This window comes from Budorcas taxicolor, chromosome 5 (assembly GCF_023091745.1).
Source record: "Budorcas taxicolor isolate Tak-1 chromosome 5, Takin1.1, whole genome shotgun sequence".
Classification (NCBI taxonomy): domain Eukaryota; kingdom Metazoa; phylum Chordata; class Mammalia; order Artiodactyla; family Bovidae; genus Budorcas; species Budorcas taxicolor.
This window is the reverse complement of record NC_068914.1, coordinates 37,250,113-37,266,048: the sequence shown is the minus strand read 5'-3', so window position 1 is coordinate 37,266,048 and position 15,936 is coordinate 37,250,113. Positions and strand designations below refer to the sequence as shown.

Here is a 15,936-nt window from a genome sequence, read left to right as displayed (position 1 = left end):
AGAGTTCAGGTTCCAAATAATGTTCATACATTGCAATTAGTTGACATCTCTTACATTTCCTTTAATCTTTTTTTTTTCCCCCTTCCATCTCTTTCTTTTTTATCTGTTGAAGAAACTGACTTGTTGAAGTGGGAGTTGGATCTAGTGATCATTCCTCAAGAGATGATGCTTTTCTCTTGGGCTCCCTCTTGTTAGGGTTCTAAATTTGTCATCACACGTGTTCCTTCCTGCCTCTGTGGGTTTGGGTGTTTCTGCTTCCTGGGCAGAGAATGATGCCTGTGTTGCATGTTTCCTGTCCCTTTTCTCTGTCACCTTGATCCCCCTCTCTTTTCCTTCCCTTCCCATCCTTAGTAAAAGTACACAGTCATGTGATGTGAGCTAACTAGAGTTAAGCAAGGTGTTTTTCTTAATGCATTAAATTATGAAAATAGAGAGTAAAGTAAAATCACATTCTGAGAGTCTGGTACATAAACCCTTAGGTTCTTCTCTTCACCAAAATAGGAAGGCTAAATTGGGTAGAAGTGTTGACCTAATGAGCTTCTGCATACAGTTAAAAAAATTTTTTTTTCAAGAATTTTACTAAGTTCTTGTTAATGTCATGTTCTTTTCCTAGATCTCATATTTTGGATTCTGGCTATGTTACAATGAACACCACTTTGCCGTCGGACATCATTGGTCGGAGAGTTGAAGTTAACGGGGAGCACGCAACAGTGCGTTTTTCTGGCATTGTCCCTCCTGTGGCAGGTAATCTATGGCATTGTGTGCGCGTGTTTATTTCATAGCTGTTTCTGGTAGGTGTCTCAGTAGAGGTCTATAATACCAATTTGAGGATGCTAACCACCAAGTTATAGATGCTCTGATACAGTTTTACTTCAGGGACAATATCCTGTGGTATCCATGACTTAATTTGATTACACACTTATCTAATTATTTAATGTTACTATTTTATATTAAGTCAGTCTTAAAATATCTTCAGTGTAAACTTTAAACCATAACAGAACTTGAATTCCCATAATCCTAAGCTTAAAAATGAAGTAATATTTTTGAAATTTCTATTATCATTAATTCATGTGTATGTGTAATTCAAATTGATCTGAATACAATTTTGTGTTACCATTTTTCACTTATGATTTGGTATATATCTATGTTTCTATAGCATTATTTTACATGTATTTCCTTTTTTATTGAGACATAATTAATATATTAGTTTCAGGTGTACAATATAATGATTCAGTATTTGTATATGTTGCCTCTTGGCCACCTATAGGTCCTCTTTGCAAATATTTTCTCCCAGTTTGTGTGTTGACATTTCATTTTCTTTATTGTTTCCTTTGCTGTACAAAAGCTTTTGAATTTAAATAGGTCCCATTTCTTTATTTTTGTTTTTATTCTCATTATTCTGGGAGACAGATTGAGAAAAGATATTGCTGCAGTTTATGTTGGAGAGTGTTCTGCTTATGTTTTCCTTTAGGAATTTTATAGTGCCCAGTCTCACATTTAGATCTTTAATGCATTTTGAGTTTATATTTGTGTTATGATGTTAAAGAATGATCTAATTTCATTTTTTTTACATATAGCTGTCCATTTTTGCCACCACCATTTGTTGAAGACACTGTCTTTCCAACATTGCATGTTCTTGCCTTCTTTGTTATAGATTAATTGACCATAGGTCCATGGGTTTAATTCTGGACTGTCTGTCCTGTTCCATTGATGTAGATTTCTGTTTTTGTGCCAGTACCATACTGTTTTGATGACTGTAGCTTTGTAGTATAGTCTGAAATCAAGGAGCCTGGTTCCTCCAGTTCTGTTTTTCTTTCTCAAGATTGCTTTTGCTATTTGGGATCTTTTGTGTCTCCATACAGATTTTAAGATTATTTTCTAGTTCTGTGGAAAATGCCAGTGGTAATTTGGTAGGGATTGCATTGAATCTGTAGATTGCCTTGGGTTATACGGTCATGCTGACAGTATTGAGTCTTCCAGTCCATGAATATGGTTTCCATCGGTTGTGTCTTCTTCGATTTCTTTCATCAGCATCTTACAGTTTTCAGAGTATAGATCTTTTGTCCCCTTAGGTTTATTCCTTGGTATTCTATTCGTTGTGATAAGATGGTAAGTGAAATTGTGTCTTGAATTTCTCTTTCTGATCTGCCATTGTTAGTGTATAGCAATGGATTTACTTGTATTTGGCTTGTGAGATCTCAGGTCCCTGACCAGGGACTGAACCCTAGCCATGGCAGTGAAAGCCCAGAGTCCTAACCACAAGGCCCCCAGAGCACTCCTTTACTTGCGTTTCTTAATGGTTATATTTAGTATGGTGCATAGTTTGTTTAATCATTCCTCCTTTTTAGACATCAATTTCTACTTTTTTTTTTTACTTTTGTCAATGACTAATATAGTAGACTTATTTATGTCTTAGTCAATCAGTCAACAAATATTTAAGTGCCTTCTATATATTAGGAATTGGCTTAAATGTATACAAGGTCAGTTAGTTCAGTCGCTCAGTCATGTCCAACTCTTTGCGACCCCATGAATCGCAGCACGCCAGGCCTCCCTGTCCATCACCAACTCTCGGAGTTCACTCAGACTCATGTCCATCGAGTCAGTGAGGCCATCCAGCCATCTCATCCTCTGTCGTCCCCTTCTCCTCCTGCCCATAATCCCTCCCAGCTACAGAGTCTTTTCCAGTGAGTCAACTCTTCACATGAGGTGGCCAAAGTATTGGAGTTTCAGCTTTAGCATCATTCCCTCCAAAGAAATCCCAGAGGTTGATCTCCTTCAGAATGGACCAGTTGGATCTCCTTGCAGTCCAAGGGACTCTCAAGAGTCTTCTCCAACACCACAGTTCAAAAGCATCAATTCTTCGGCGCTCAGCCTTCTTCACAGCCCAACTCTCACATCAATACATGACCACTGGAAAAACCATAGCCTTGACTAGACGGACCTTAGTCGGCAAAGTAATGTCTCTGCTTTTGAATATGCTATCTAGATTGGTCATAACTTTCCTTCCAAGGAGTAAGCGTCTTTTAATTTCATGGCTGCAGTCACCATCTGCAGTGAAGGTATTCAGTGGTAAATTTACACCAGAGGGTCTCAAAATATGGTCACTGAGGAGTATCAGTGTCACTTGGTTACTTGTTAGCAATGCGCATTCTTGGGCCCCACCCCAGAACTACTGAATCAGAAACTCTGGAGATGGGACCCAGCCATCTGCGTTTTAAGAAGCTCTCCAGGGCATTTTATTAGGTCCATTAAGGTTGAGAACCACTGAACTAGATAGTTATGAACTCTGCCTTCATGGACCTAAGATTTACCAGAATATTTAGTATGGAGAGGGTTTCTTCTCTTGTTTTACTTGGATTATTGGTAAATTGAAAGAGAAAGTAACATTTAATCTTAAAGTCAGCTGATTAGCAACCTTCATGGCTAATTAAGCAGCATTGTGTACCAGTTGCTCTTATATGCTCTCCACTTTGAACAAGAACATTCTTACAACTCTAAAGTTATAACAACTCTAGAATAGAAATGTTATTTTTACAGATGAAGAGCCTGAGACTCAGGTCTCAAAGCTTTCCTGTAAAAAGCTGGGATTTGAAACTGTGCTTTTGAGCCCGCACCCTTTCTGTTCTATTGCTTCTCAAGACTATGAATAGTTTAAGATGCTTGATATATATTGCCAAGTTGCTGTGTGAAAGTATTGGATCAATGTCCAATTCTTGGAAATTTCGAATGCCCTAAGTTCTCTGGGAAGTAGACTGAGATGGAGATTCACATTTAGGAAGTTTACTATTCAAAAAGTGTATTAGGTAGTCCTCTTAAAATTGATAGTAATGCAAGGGAAGGGAAGGGGGCTGGATTGGGCAGAGGGAGAAGTTGGGCCATGATTATTCCAGTCTTTTATTTATTTTTAATTTTTGTTTATTTTTGGCTGTACTGGGTCTTCATCACTTCACGTGGGCTTTCTCTAGTTGCAGCAAGCACGGGCGATACCCTGTATTGTGTTGCGTGGCTTCTCTTGTTGCAGAGCAGGGACTCTAGGAACGCGGGCTTCAGTAGGTGTGGCCGTAGACCCTGGAGTGGGCTCAGGAGTCGTGGCTGTAGGCCTTGGAGTGGGCTCAGGAGTCGTGGCCGTAGGCCCTGGAGCGTGCTCAGGAGTCATGGCCGTAGGCCCTGGAGCGGGCTCAGTGGTCGGGGCCGTAGGCCCTGGAGCGGGCTTGGGAGTGGTGGCCATAGGCCCTGGAGCGTGCTCAGGAGTCGTGGCCGTAGGCCCTGGAGCGGGCTCAGTGGTCGGGGCCGTAGGCCCTGGAGCGGGCTCGGGAGTGGTGGCCGTAGGCCCTGGAGCGGGCTCGGGGGTCATGGCCGTAGGCCCTGGAGCGGGCTCAGTGGTCGGGGCCGTAGGCCCTGGAGCGGGCTTGGGAGTGGTGGCCATAGGCCCTGGAGCGTGCTCAGGAGTCGTGGCTGTAGGCCCTGAAGCGGGCTCAGTGGTCGGGGCCGTAGGCCCTGGAGCGGGCTCGGGAGTGGTGGCCGTAGGCCCTGGAGCAGGCTCGGGGGTCGTGGCCGTAGGCCCTGGAGTGGGCTCAGTGGTCGGGGCCGTAGGCCCTGGAGCGGGCTCGGGGGTCGTAGCCGTAGGCCCTGGAGTGGGCTTGGGAGTCGTGGCCATAGGCCCTGGAGCGTGCTTGGGAGTCGGGGCCGTAGGCCCTGGAGCGGGCTTCAGTAGATGTGGCTGTAGGCCCTGGAGCAGGCTCGGGAGTCGTGGCCGTAGGCCCTGGAGCGGGCTTCTAGTTGTGGCCGTAGGCCCTGGAGCGGGCTCAGGAGTTGGGGCGCATGGGCTTAGGGACTCCATGGCATGTGGAATCTTCCTGGACCAGGGGTCAAGCTCATGCCTCCTGTATTGTCAGATGGATTCTTATCCACTGAGCCAGGAGAGTCCAGGTGCCATGATTATTCTAAATAAAGGATTTATCTGATCTTGTGGGGGAACTCTGAAGACAGGATGGCCCTTCAGAGTCTTTCATAGTTGAGATGTGATGGTCTATCACTGGGTTGTGGCTGCCTTAGGAAGGAGGTGTGCTCTGGGCCAAGGTGTTTTTTTTCCAGTGGAGACAATCCTAAAAGAGAGCCTGCAGCTGAGTGCCAACTGCCAAAAGCCAGTACTGCCCGCACCCAGGGGGAATTCATTCCAGTTTCTAAAGGCAGAGTGGGGTGGCACCTCACAAATATAGTAAGTTAGGTGGAAGCTATTTAATGGTACTTTAACAATATGAAGGGATGTACATTATTTTCACTTACTAAGTTGCCTGTGACTCTGACACTTTCTTCGTGTATGTATTATCAGGCATTTTTCCCCCAGAAAATTATAATTCTGCCAAGAGGGAGCTTCTGTGTGTTTACTCTTTATTAATTATATCATGGTATGCAGCATTCTTTCCATTACTTCAGTTGCTGCTACTTTTGGATTTCTTGTAGAGCTCATCTCTAGGATAGGTACAAAGATGCAGAGACATGGAACAGAGATTTAGTTCTTACTGCTTATTTCACTGGATGTGGCTGTAGGGCTGTTGTGACAACTCAATGAGTTAAAAGCTTAAAAGCACTTAGACCAGTTACTGGTGTTTGCTGAGCACCTGGACTAGCCACATCTAGTCCTCTGAGTGCTTACTAGGTGCTCAGTTCACTTGTTGAATGACGGGACGATCTCTCATCCAGTGATGTCGACAGCATCCTCCCTGTTTTCTGGATGAGGACATTGAGGCACAGAAAGGTTAAGTAGACCTGAGCTCACCTGGTTAGGAATTCATGAGGAATTATTTTGACTCTTAACCCCTGAAGTGAAAGTGTTACTTGCTCAGTCGTGTCCTACTCTTTGGGACCCCATGGACTGTAGTCCCCCAGGCTCCTCTGGTCCACAGAATTCTCCAGGCAAGCATACTGGAGTGGGTTGCCATTTCCTACGCCAGGAGATCTTCCCGACTCAAGGATCAAACCCAGGTCTCCTGCATTGCAAGCAGATTCTTTATCATCTAAGCCACTGGGAAGCCCTCCCTGTGCTGAGTAAAATGTGAAAGAAACACAAAGGCAGGGCATATTTGGAGCTGTGAAGGGAGGAATGAACCATGGAGTGGGAATTTGATCTGCTGCTCTGTGCTATGATCTCTAGGCTCTGTTTTAGGGTTTTGTTTGTTTTATCTGCTTTAGGGTTGCAGTGGGCAGAACTGTAAGCTCAGATTCCAACACTCTACACCTGGTTTCCCAGGTGGTGGCAAGGCCGGGAACTCCCGCAGAGGATCTGGGCAGGGCCTCTAGAGCGACCTGGGCTGATTGCTAAAGCAGCTCAGCCCTATCTGCCTCAGCTGATCCTCGGTTCCTCCCCAGGCCTCTCTTTCAGGCCTGTTGGGGAGCAGGGGCGGCCTTCACGAATCCTGTTACCGTGGAGTCCAGTTAAGCCCAAGGGGGTGGCTCCCACTGGTATCTGCAGGTAAGATCTCCGGGTGGCGCTGCCTGCATCTGGCTGTCATTTGGGGGAATAATCACTGTTCACAAAAAAGAGCTTCACTCCTTTGCTTCAGTCCATCTCCTGCTAAAGACACAGAATCTGAACATTTAACAAATGGTGGCTCCACAATTTAGAGGAAGAGCCAGGAGGCACCCAGACCCATGCAAGGAGGGCGACAGAGCTGAGGGGTCCCCTTCCTCAGTCCACCCGTATGCTCCCCGCCTACTCGGTCCGGCCGCTTTCTCTGGGGCACTGATTTTGTTCAGCTTGCCACTGAAACAGGAGCTGAGGGAGGTCAGTTGTCTGCAGCTGGTAGATGGAGACATGTTTGCCTTCTTTTCTTGGGAGAGTCCAGCTTCAGTATTGAGGACGGATGAGGAGGAAGAGGGTGGGGGGAAACGAGACTGCTCAGGAGCCAGGGACGTGCTCTCTCCTCAACTCTGGAACCCAGAAGAGTAACGAGGCCCCTGGAAGACCCCCATGTTCGGCATGGGTAGTGGCCCTGTAGCCCTGTGTGGGGGCCTGGAGGCCCTAATTCCTCTAGCCCCTCATGCCAGGGCATTGGGAGTGATGCCCTTAACCCTTCCCTTCACCTCAGTGTGAACAACCAGCTGTACCCTTCTCTCAAGCTAAGAGTGAGCTCCCTGACCACCCACTTGGGGAGGAATTCATCCCAGCCCCCCTGTGCACTCCCCAGGGTGGTCGTGATGTTCAGAGGGCCACCTCGCTGACAGCCTTTGTTAAACTGTGAAACTCCACAAACCTACTTCACCTTAAGAAAGCAGAGGCTGACACCTTGGGCATCTCACAGATACTGCAAAGTAGAGTACGTGGGCCTCGTGGGGAGTGTCAGATCTTGTGGGACATTCTGGAAGCCTTGGTGCTGTGTTTTCTTCTTGTTTCTTAGTATATATTAACATAATTATGTGACCACGGTAACAATAGAGGACAGAAAGCCTTATGATGAGAGCAGCTGTGTCAGCTGTGGGTGTTTCTTGACTCATTGTCTGGTGTGTTTTCTTAGTTAATCCTGCTCAGTTTGAGGTCACAGCGTTTCTTCAGTGATGCGACGTTTTCTTCTAAGATACCTTTGATAATTTAACCCTTGCATATTACCTGCTTTTTTCCCCCCCTGTTGATCCTTTTGGTTAGATATTGGATTTCCTGAATTGATTCTCTATTTTTTTCCTTACCATTTGTTTGCTGAAAAAATTGTCTTGTAAAATTTCCCATATTCTGAATTTTTTAGATTGCATCCCCCCAAGTCATTAATATTTAGTTTTTCTGTCCCATACATTCCCTGTAGGTTAGTAGTTACATATAAGGCTTGATCAGATTCAGGTTTGATATTTTATTTTTTGTACAGATATTTATGTTGTTGTTTAGTTGCTAAGTCATGTCTGACTCTTTGCAACCCCATGGAGCTCAAGAAGATAAAATCTGTCACTGTTTCCACTGTTTCTTCATGTATTGGTCATGAACTGATGGGACCGATGCCATGATCTTAAGTTTTTGAATGTTGAGTTTTAAGCCAGCTTTGTTACTCTCCTCTTTCACCCTCATCAAGAAGCTCTTTAGTTTTTCCTCACTTTTTCTGCCGTTAGAGTGGTATCATCTGCATATCTGAGGTTCTTGATGTTTTTCCCGGTAATCTTGTGATTCCAGCTTGTGATTCATCCAGCCAGACATTTTGCATGGTGTACTCTGAAAACAGAGTAACAATATATACAGCCTTGTTGTACTCCTTTCCCAATTTTGAACCAGTCAGTTGTTCCATGTCCAATTCTAACTGTTGCTTTTTGACCTGTATACAGGTTTCTCAGGAGACAGGTAAAGTGGTCTGGTATTCCCATTTCTTTAAGAATTTTCCACAGTTGTGATCCACACAGTCAAAGGCTTTAGTGTAGGCAACGAAGCAGATGTTTTTCTGGAATTCTCTTGCTTTCTCTATGAGCCAACTAATGTTGACAATTTGATCTCTGGTTCCTCTGCCTTTTCTAAATTCAGCTTGAACATCTGGAAGTTCTTGGTTCACGTACTGCTGAAGCCATGTGAAATGAGCTCAGTTGTTCGGTGGTTTCAGCATTCTTTGGCACTGCTGTTTTTTGGGATTGGAATGAAAGCTGACTTTTTCCAGTCCTGTGGCCACGGCTGAACTTTGCTAACATTTTGAGTGCAGCACTTTAACAGCATCATCCTTTAAGATTTTAAATAGCTTAACTGGAATTCCATCACCTCCACTAGCTTTGATCATAGTGATGCTTCCTAAGACCCACTTGGCTTCACACTCCAGAGTGTCCAGGCTCTAGCTGAGTGACCCCACCATTGTGGTTATCTGAGTCATTAAGACCTTTTTTGTATAGTTCTTCAGTGTATTCTTGCCATCTCTTCTTGATCTCTTCTGCTTTTATTAGGTCCTCACCATTTCTGTCCTTTATCTTGCTCATCCTTTCATGAAATATTCCCTTGATGCTTCACTGTGCTTCTCTAAAACATAAACACATTTTCTTTAAAACTAGGTATACTTTAAACTTTAATTTCAATTCATTTTATCATATTGGTGAATAGAGTTCTTTTAAACCAATAAGTCAGGTTATTGAAAAACTGTGTTTTTATTAACTTCTTGGTTTACAGTCCTTGAAGATACAAGGTGGAGTAGGTACATTCTTTAATACGGATAATCATTTAGTCCTTCAAAATTACATATAATATGATCTTGCAGGGCTTCCCTGGTGCCTCGGTTGGTAAAGAATCCACCTGAAATGCGGGAGACCTGGGTTTGATCCCTGGGTTGGGAAGATCCCCTGGAGGAGGGCATGGCAACCCACTTTAGTATTCTTGCCTGGAGAACCCCCATGGACAGAGGAGCCTAGCATGCTGCAGTCCATGGGGTTGCAAAGAGTTGGACACAACTGAGCCGCTAAGCACACACACATGATCCTTCAACATTATAGGTCTTTTAATCTGCTGTTTATGCCAGCAGAATTCTACCCTAGCTTGTTTCTTTTGTAAAAAAAAAATTATTTCATATTGAAATATAGTTGATTTACATTATTATGTTAATTTCAGGTGTATGGCAAAGTCATTCAGTTATTCATATACATATATCAATTCTTTTTTAGATTCTTTCCCCATATAGGTTATTACAGACTTTTGAGTAAAAGTTCCCTGCACTGTACAGTATCCTTGTTGATTATCTATTTTATATATAGTTGTGTGCGTATGTTAATCCCAACCTCCTAATTTATCCCTCCCCACCCACCTTTCCCCTTGAGTAACCATAATTTGGTTTTCTAAGTCTGTGAGTTTGTTTTTATTTTGTTAATAAGTTCATTCCTATCATTTTTTGTTTATTTTTTCTTTTTTAATGATTTTAAATTGGACGATAATTGCTCTACAGTGTTGCATTGGTTTCTGCGTGTAACAACGCAAATCAGCCGTGAGTATATATTTTATCTTCTTCTGGAGCCTCCTTCCCATCCCCTCCTATCATGTTTTAGATTCTGTATATATGCAGTATCAGATGATATTTGTCTTTCTCTGACTTAAGTTTACTTAGTATGATAAGATCTAGCCATGTTGTTATAAATGGCATTATTTCATTGTTTTTCATGGCTGAGGAATATCCCATTTATATATGTTCCATATTTTCTTTACCCATTCCTCTGTTGGTGGACATTTAGGTTGTTTCCATGTCTTAGCTATTGTAAATACTCCTGCAGTGAATATTTGTATGTATGTATTTTTTTTAACAATTTTTCTGAATTAAAAAATTTTCATTTTATTTACTTGCTTTGGGCTGTGCTGGGTTTTCATTGCTGTGCTTGAGCTTTCTCTGGTTGCGGCAAGTGGGGGCTGCTCTCTAGCTGTGGTGTGAGGCTTCTCATTGCTGTGGCTTCTCTCGTTGCAGAGCATGGGCTCTAGGGCCCGAGGGCTGAGTAGTTGTGGTGCACGGGCTTAGTTGCCCTTTGGTGTGTGAAATCTTGCCAGACCAGGGATCTAATCCTTGTCCCCTGCATTGTCAGGCAGATTCTTAAGCACTGGACCACCGGGAAAGTCTTCATGTATCTTTTTGAATTATGGTATTCTTCAGATATATGCCTGGGAGTGAGATTGCTGGATCATATGGTAAAGCTCTATTTTGAGGTCTTTTTTTTTTTTTTCCAATTTTTGTTTCGGGCTGCTTCCTGGGGCTTGCAGGGTCTTAGTTCCCCAACCAGGGATTGAACATGGGCCCCAGCGGTGAAAGTGCCCAGTCCTAACCACTGGATCATGAGGGAGATCTCTATTTTTACTTTTTCAAGGAAACTCTGTACTGTTACCTATAGTGGCTGTACCAATTTACATTCCCATCAACAGTGTATGGAGTTCCTGAAAGGGAACAGGGTTCCCTTTTCTTTACACCCTCCCCAGCATTTGTTTGTAGACTTTTGTTTGACGATGGTCATTCTGACCACTGTGAGGTGATATATTGTTGTAATTTTGATTTGCATTTCTCTAATAATTAGCAATGTCAAGCATCTTCTCATGTGTCTCTTGGCTTTCTGTATGTAATCTTTGGAGACGTGTCTATTTAGATCTTCTGCCCATTTTTCAATTGGATTGTTTGGGGTTTTTGTTATTGAGTTGTATGAGCTATTTGTATATTTTGGAAATTAAGCCCTTGTCAGTTGTATTGTTTGCAAGTAGCTGTGTGGATTTATTTCTGGGCTTTCTTTTCTTTTCCATTGATCTGTGTTTGTGTTTTTGTGCCAGTACCATATTGTTTTATTATAGCTTTATAGTATAGTCTGAAGTCAGGGAATCTGATTACTCCAGCTTTTTTTTTTTTTTTTTTTCCGACCCTTCAAGATCTATTGTGTTTCCATACAAATCTTAACGGTTTAAAGACCAGAGCTATATTAATACATCTTCTATTACCCAAACATTATTGACTGGTGACATTTCAATATTCACTTGCATAACAAATCGCTGGCCACAGCCATTAGTTTCTGCAAAAATCCCCTAGTCAGTAACGTGTGAAGATTTTTTGTTCTAGATCTGCAAAAAATGCCATTAGTAATTTAATAGGTGTTGCATTAAATCTGTGGATTACTTTGGATAGTATACTCATTTTGACAATATTGATTCTTCCAGTCCAGGAACGTGGTGTATGTTTCCATCTGTTTGTGTCATTGATTTCTTTCATCAGTTTCTTAACAGTTTTCAGAGTACAGGTCTTCTGCCTCCTTAGGTAGGTTTTTTCCTAGGTATTTTGTTCTTTTGATGCAATGATAAATGAGATTGTTTCCTTACATTTCTCTCTCTGACCTTTCTTTGTTAGTGTATAGAAATGCAGTGGATTTCTGTATGTAATTTTGTATCCTGCAACTTTACCAGATTCATTGATGAGCTCTAGTAGTTTTCTGATAGCATCATTAGAATTTTCTTTGCATGGAATCATGTCATCTGCAAACAGTGACAGTTTTACATCTTCTTTTCCACTTTGGATTCCTTTTCTTCTTCTCTGATTGCTATGGCTGGGACTTCCAAAACTGCATTGAATAAAAGTGGTGAGAGTGGACATCCTTGTCTTGTTCCTGATCTTAGAGGAAGTGCTTTCCGATTTTACCATTGAGTATGTTGTTAGCTGTGGGTTTTTCATATGTGGCCTTTACTATGTTGAGGTATGTTCCCTCTATTCACACTTTCTGCAGAGTTATTCTCAGAAATAGTTGTTGAATTTTGTCAGAAGCTGTTTTTGCATCTGTTGGGATGATAATATGATTTTTATTCTTCACTTTGTTAATGTGTATCACACTGGTTGACTAGGGGGTATTGAAAAAGTTCTATCCCTGGAATAATTCCCACTTGATCATGGTGTATGATCCTTTTAATATATTGTTAGATTCAGTTTGGTGGTATTTTGTTGAGGATTTTGCATCTACGTTCATCGGTGATACTGACCTGATATTTTCTTTTTGTGTTTGTGATATCCTTGGTTTTGGTATCAGAGTGATGGTGGCCTCATAGAATGACTTTGGGAGTGTTCCTTCCCCTGCTGTTTTTTGGAAGAGTTTCAGAAGGATAGATGTTAACTGTTCTCTAAATGTTTGCCAAAATTTGCCTGTGAAGCCATCTGATCCTGGACTTTTTTTTGTTGGGAGTTTTTTAAATTCGTGGTTTCAATTTCAGTCCTTGTGATTGATCTGTTCCTGTTTTCTATATCTTCATGGTTCAGTCCTAGGAGATTGTTTTTTTCTTTGTTAAAAAATTTGTTAATTTATTTGGCTGCACTGGGTCTTCATTGCTGCCTGTGGGTTTTCTCTGGTTGCAGAGAGCAAGAGCTATTCTTCACTGTGGTGCATGAGCTTCTCATTGCAGTGGCGTCTCTTATTGTGGAACACAGGCTCTGGGGCACGTGGGTTTTAGTGGTTGTGGCACGTGGGCTCAGTATTTGTGGGTTGTTGGCTCAGTAGTTGTGGTGCATGGGCCTAGTTGTTCCACAGCATGTGAGATCGTCCCTGACCAGGGAGTGATCCCATGTCCCCTGCATCGGCAGGTGGATTCTTAATCTCTGGACCACCAGAGAAGCCCTAGGTATTTTTTGGTTTCTTTGACATCTTCAGTGATCCATTGGTTGTTAAGTAGCATGTTGTTTAGCCTCCACATTTTTGTGTTTTTTACAGATTTTGTAATTCTTCCTTGAAATTGAAGATTAGATTAGAATCTGTAGGCAATGTGGTCAGAAAAGATACTTGATATTATTTCAGTTTTGTTAAATTTACCAAGGCTTGCTTTGTGACCCAACATATGATTTATCCTAGTGAATATTCTACATGCACTTGAAAAAAATGTGCATTCTGCTGCTTTAGGATGGAATGCTTTGTAAATACCAATTAAGTTCATCTGGTCTAATGTGTCACTTAAGGCATGTGTTTCCTTGTTGATTTTATGTCTGAATGATCTGTCAGTTGATGTAAGTGGCGTGCTGAAATCACCCACTATTATTGTGCTGCTATCAATTTCTCCTTTCGTGTCTGTTAACATTTGTTTTCTACATTGAGGTGCTTCTGTGCTGTGTTCATCTATATTTACAATTGTTATGTCTTCTTGGGTTGACTTCTTGATCATTTTGTAGTGTCCTTCTTTGACTCTTGTAACAGTCTTTGTTTTAAAGACGTTTTTTTCTGATAAGAATATTGCTACTCCAACTTACTTTTGAATTTCATTTGCATGGAATACCTTCTTCCATCCCCTCACTTTCAGACTCTTTGTGTCCCTAATCTGAAGTGGGTCTCCTGTCGACAGCATATAGATGGGCCTTATTTTTGTATCCGTTCAGCCAGTCTGTGTCTTCTGGTTGGAGTAGTTAATCTATTTATATTTAAGGTAATTACCAATATGTATGTTCTTCTTGCCATTTTGCTCATTGTTTTGGATGTGCTTTTGTAGGTCTTTTTTCTTTTTTTATTCTTTTGTTCTGTTATGATTCTATGGCTGTCTTTAGTGTTGAGCTTGAACTCCTTTTTCTTTTTTTGTGTGTGTGTTTATATATGTGTGCGTGCATGCTCAGTCATGTCTGACTCTGTGTGACCCTGTGGACTGTAATCTGCCAGGCTCCTCTGTCCATGGGATTTTCCAGGCAAGAATCCTGGAGTAGGTTGCCATCTCCTCCTTCAGGGAATCTTCCTGAACTAGGGATCAAACCCAATTCTCCTGCGTCTTCTGCACTGCAGACAGATTCTTTACCACTGAGCCATCAGAGTAGCCCATGTATATATGTACACATATATGTTTATATATACATGTATATATGTGTACACGTATATGTACACACATATATATATATACATATAATATATACATACTTTATGTATATATATAAATGTACTGTATATTTAGAGTGCATTTCTGGTTTGTGGTTACCAGGAGGTTTTGATATAGTAGTTAGAGGTCTTTTAAGCTACTGTTTGTGTCATCAAAATTTTACACTAGCTTTTTTCTTGATTAATGTTAGACATGAGTTTCTTAGTATCCTGAATGCAGAGTTCCAAAGAATAGCAAGGAGAGATAAGAAAGCCTTCCTCAGTGATCAGTGCAAAGAAATAGAGAAAAACAATAGAATGGGAAAGACTAGAGATCTCTTCAAGAAAATTAGAGACACCAAGGGAACATTTCATGCAAAGATGGGCACAATAAAGGTCAGAAATGGTATGGACATGACAGAAGCAGAAGATATTAAGCAGAGGTGGCATGAATACACAGAAGAACTGTACAAAAAAGATCTTCATGACCCAGATAACCATGATGGTATGATCATTCACCTAGAGCCAGACATCCTGGAATGCAAAGTCAAGTGGGTCTTAGGAAGCATCACTACGAACAAAGCTAGTGGAGGTGATGGAATTCCAGGTGAGCTATTTCAAATCCTGAAAGATGATGCTGTGAAAGTGCTGCACTCAATATGCCAGCAAATTTGGAAAACTCAGCAGTGGCCACAGGACTGGAAAAGATCAGTTTTCATTCCAACCCCAAAGACAGGCAATGCCAAAGAATGTTCAAACTACCACACAATTGCACTCATTTAATAAGCTAGCAAAGTAATGCTCAAAATTCTCCAAGCCAGGCTTCAGCAGTACATGAACCAAGAACTTCCAGATATTCAACTGGATATAGAAAAAGCAGAGGAACCAGAGATCAAATCGCCAACATCCATTGGGTCATAGAAAAAGCAAGAGCATTCCAAAAAAAACATCTGCTTTGTTGACTATTCCAACATCTTTGACTGTGTGGGTCACAACAAACTGGAAACTTCTGAAAGAGATGGGAATACCAGACCACCTGACCTGCCTCTTGAGAAATCTGTATGCAGGTCAGGAAGCAACAGTTAGAACTGGACATGGATCAACAGACTGGTTCCAAATTAGGAAAGGAGTACGTCAAGGCTGTATATTGTCAACCCTGCTTATTTAACTTATATGCAGAGTACATTATGAGAAATGCCAGGCTGGATGAAGCACAAGCTGGAATCAAGATTGCTGGGAGAAATATCAATAACCTCAGATACACAGATGACACCGCCGTTATAGCAGAAAATGAAGAGGAACTAAAGAGACTTTTGATGAAAGTGAAAGAGGAGAGTTAAAAAGCTTAAAACTCAGCATTCAAAAAACAAAGATCATGGCATCCAGTCCCATCACTTCTTGGCAAATAGATGGGGAAACAATGGAAACAGTGACAGACTTTATTTTCTTGGGCTCCAAAATCACTGCAGATGGTGACTGCAGCCATGAAATGAAAAGATGCCTGTTCCTTGGAAGAAAAGCTATGATAAACCTAGAAAGAAAGAAAGAAAGAAAGAAGGTGAAGTCACTCAGTCATGTCCGACTCTTTGCAACCCCATGGACTGCAGCCTACCAGGCTCCTCCGTCCATGGGATTCTCCAGGCAACAATACTGGAGTGG

General features: G+C 41.9%; 1 protein-coding gene across 2 annotated transcripts in view; it reads left to right on the top strand.

The window, feature by feature from the left end:
* Window positions 1-15,936, top strand: part of TBCE (tubulin folding cofactor E) — a 91,448-nt gene that overhangs the window by 29,093 nt on the left and 46,419 nt on the right. For both annotated transcript variants that reach the window (XM_052639445.1, XM_052639446.1), the window contains exon 2: window positions 614-744. In XM_052639445.1, coding sequence (XP_052495405.1) covers window positions 645-744 — 100 coding nt within the window. In that variant the 5' untranslated portion in view covers window positions 614-644. The remainder of the gene's footprint in view (window positions 1-613; window positions 745-15,936) is intronic.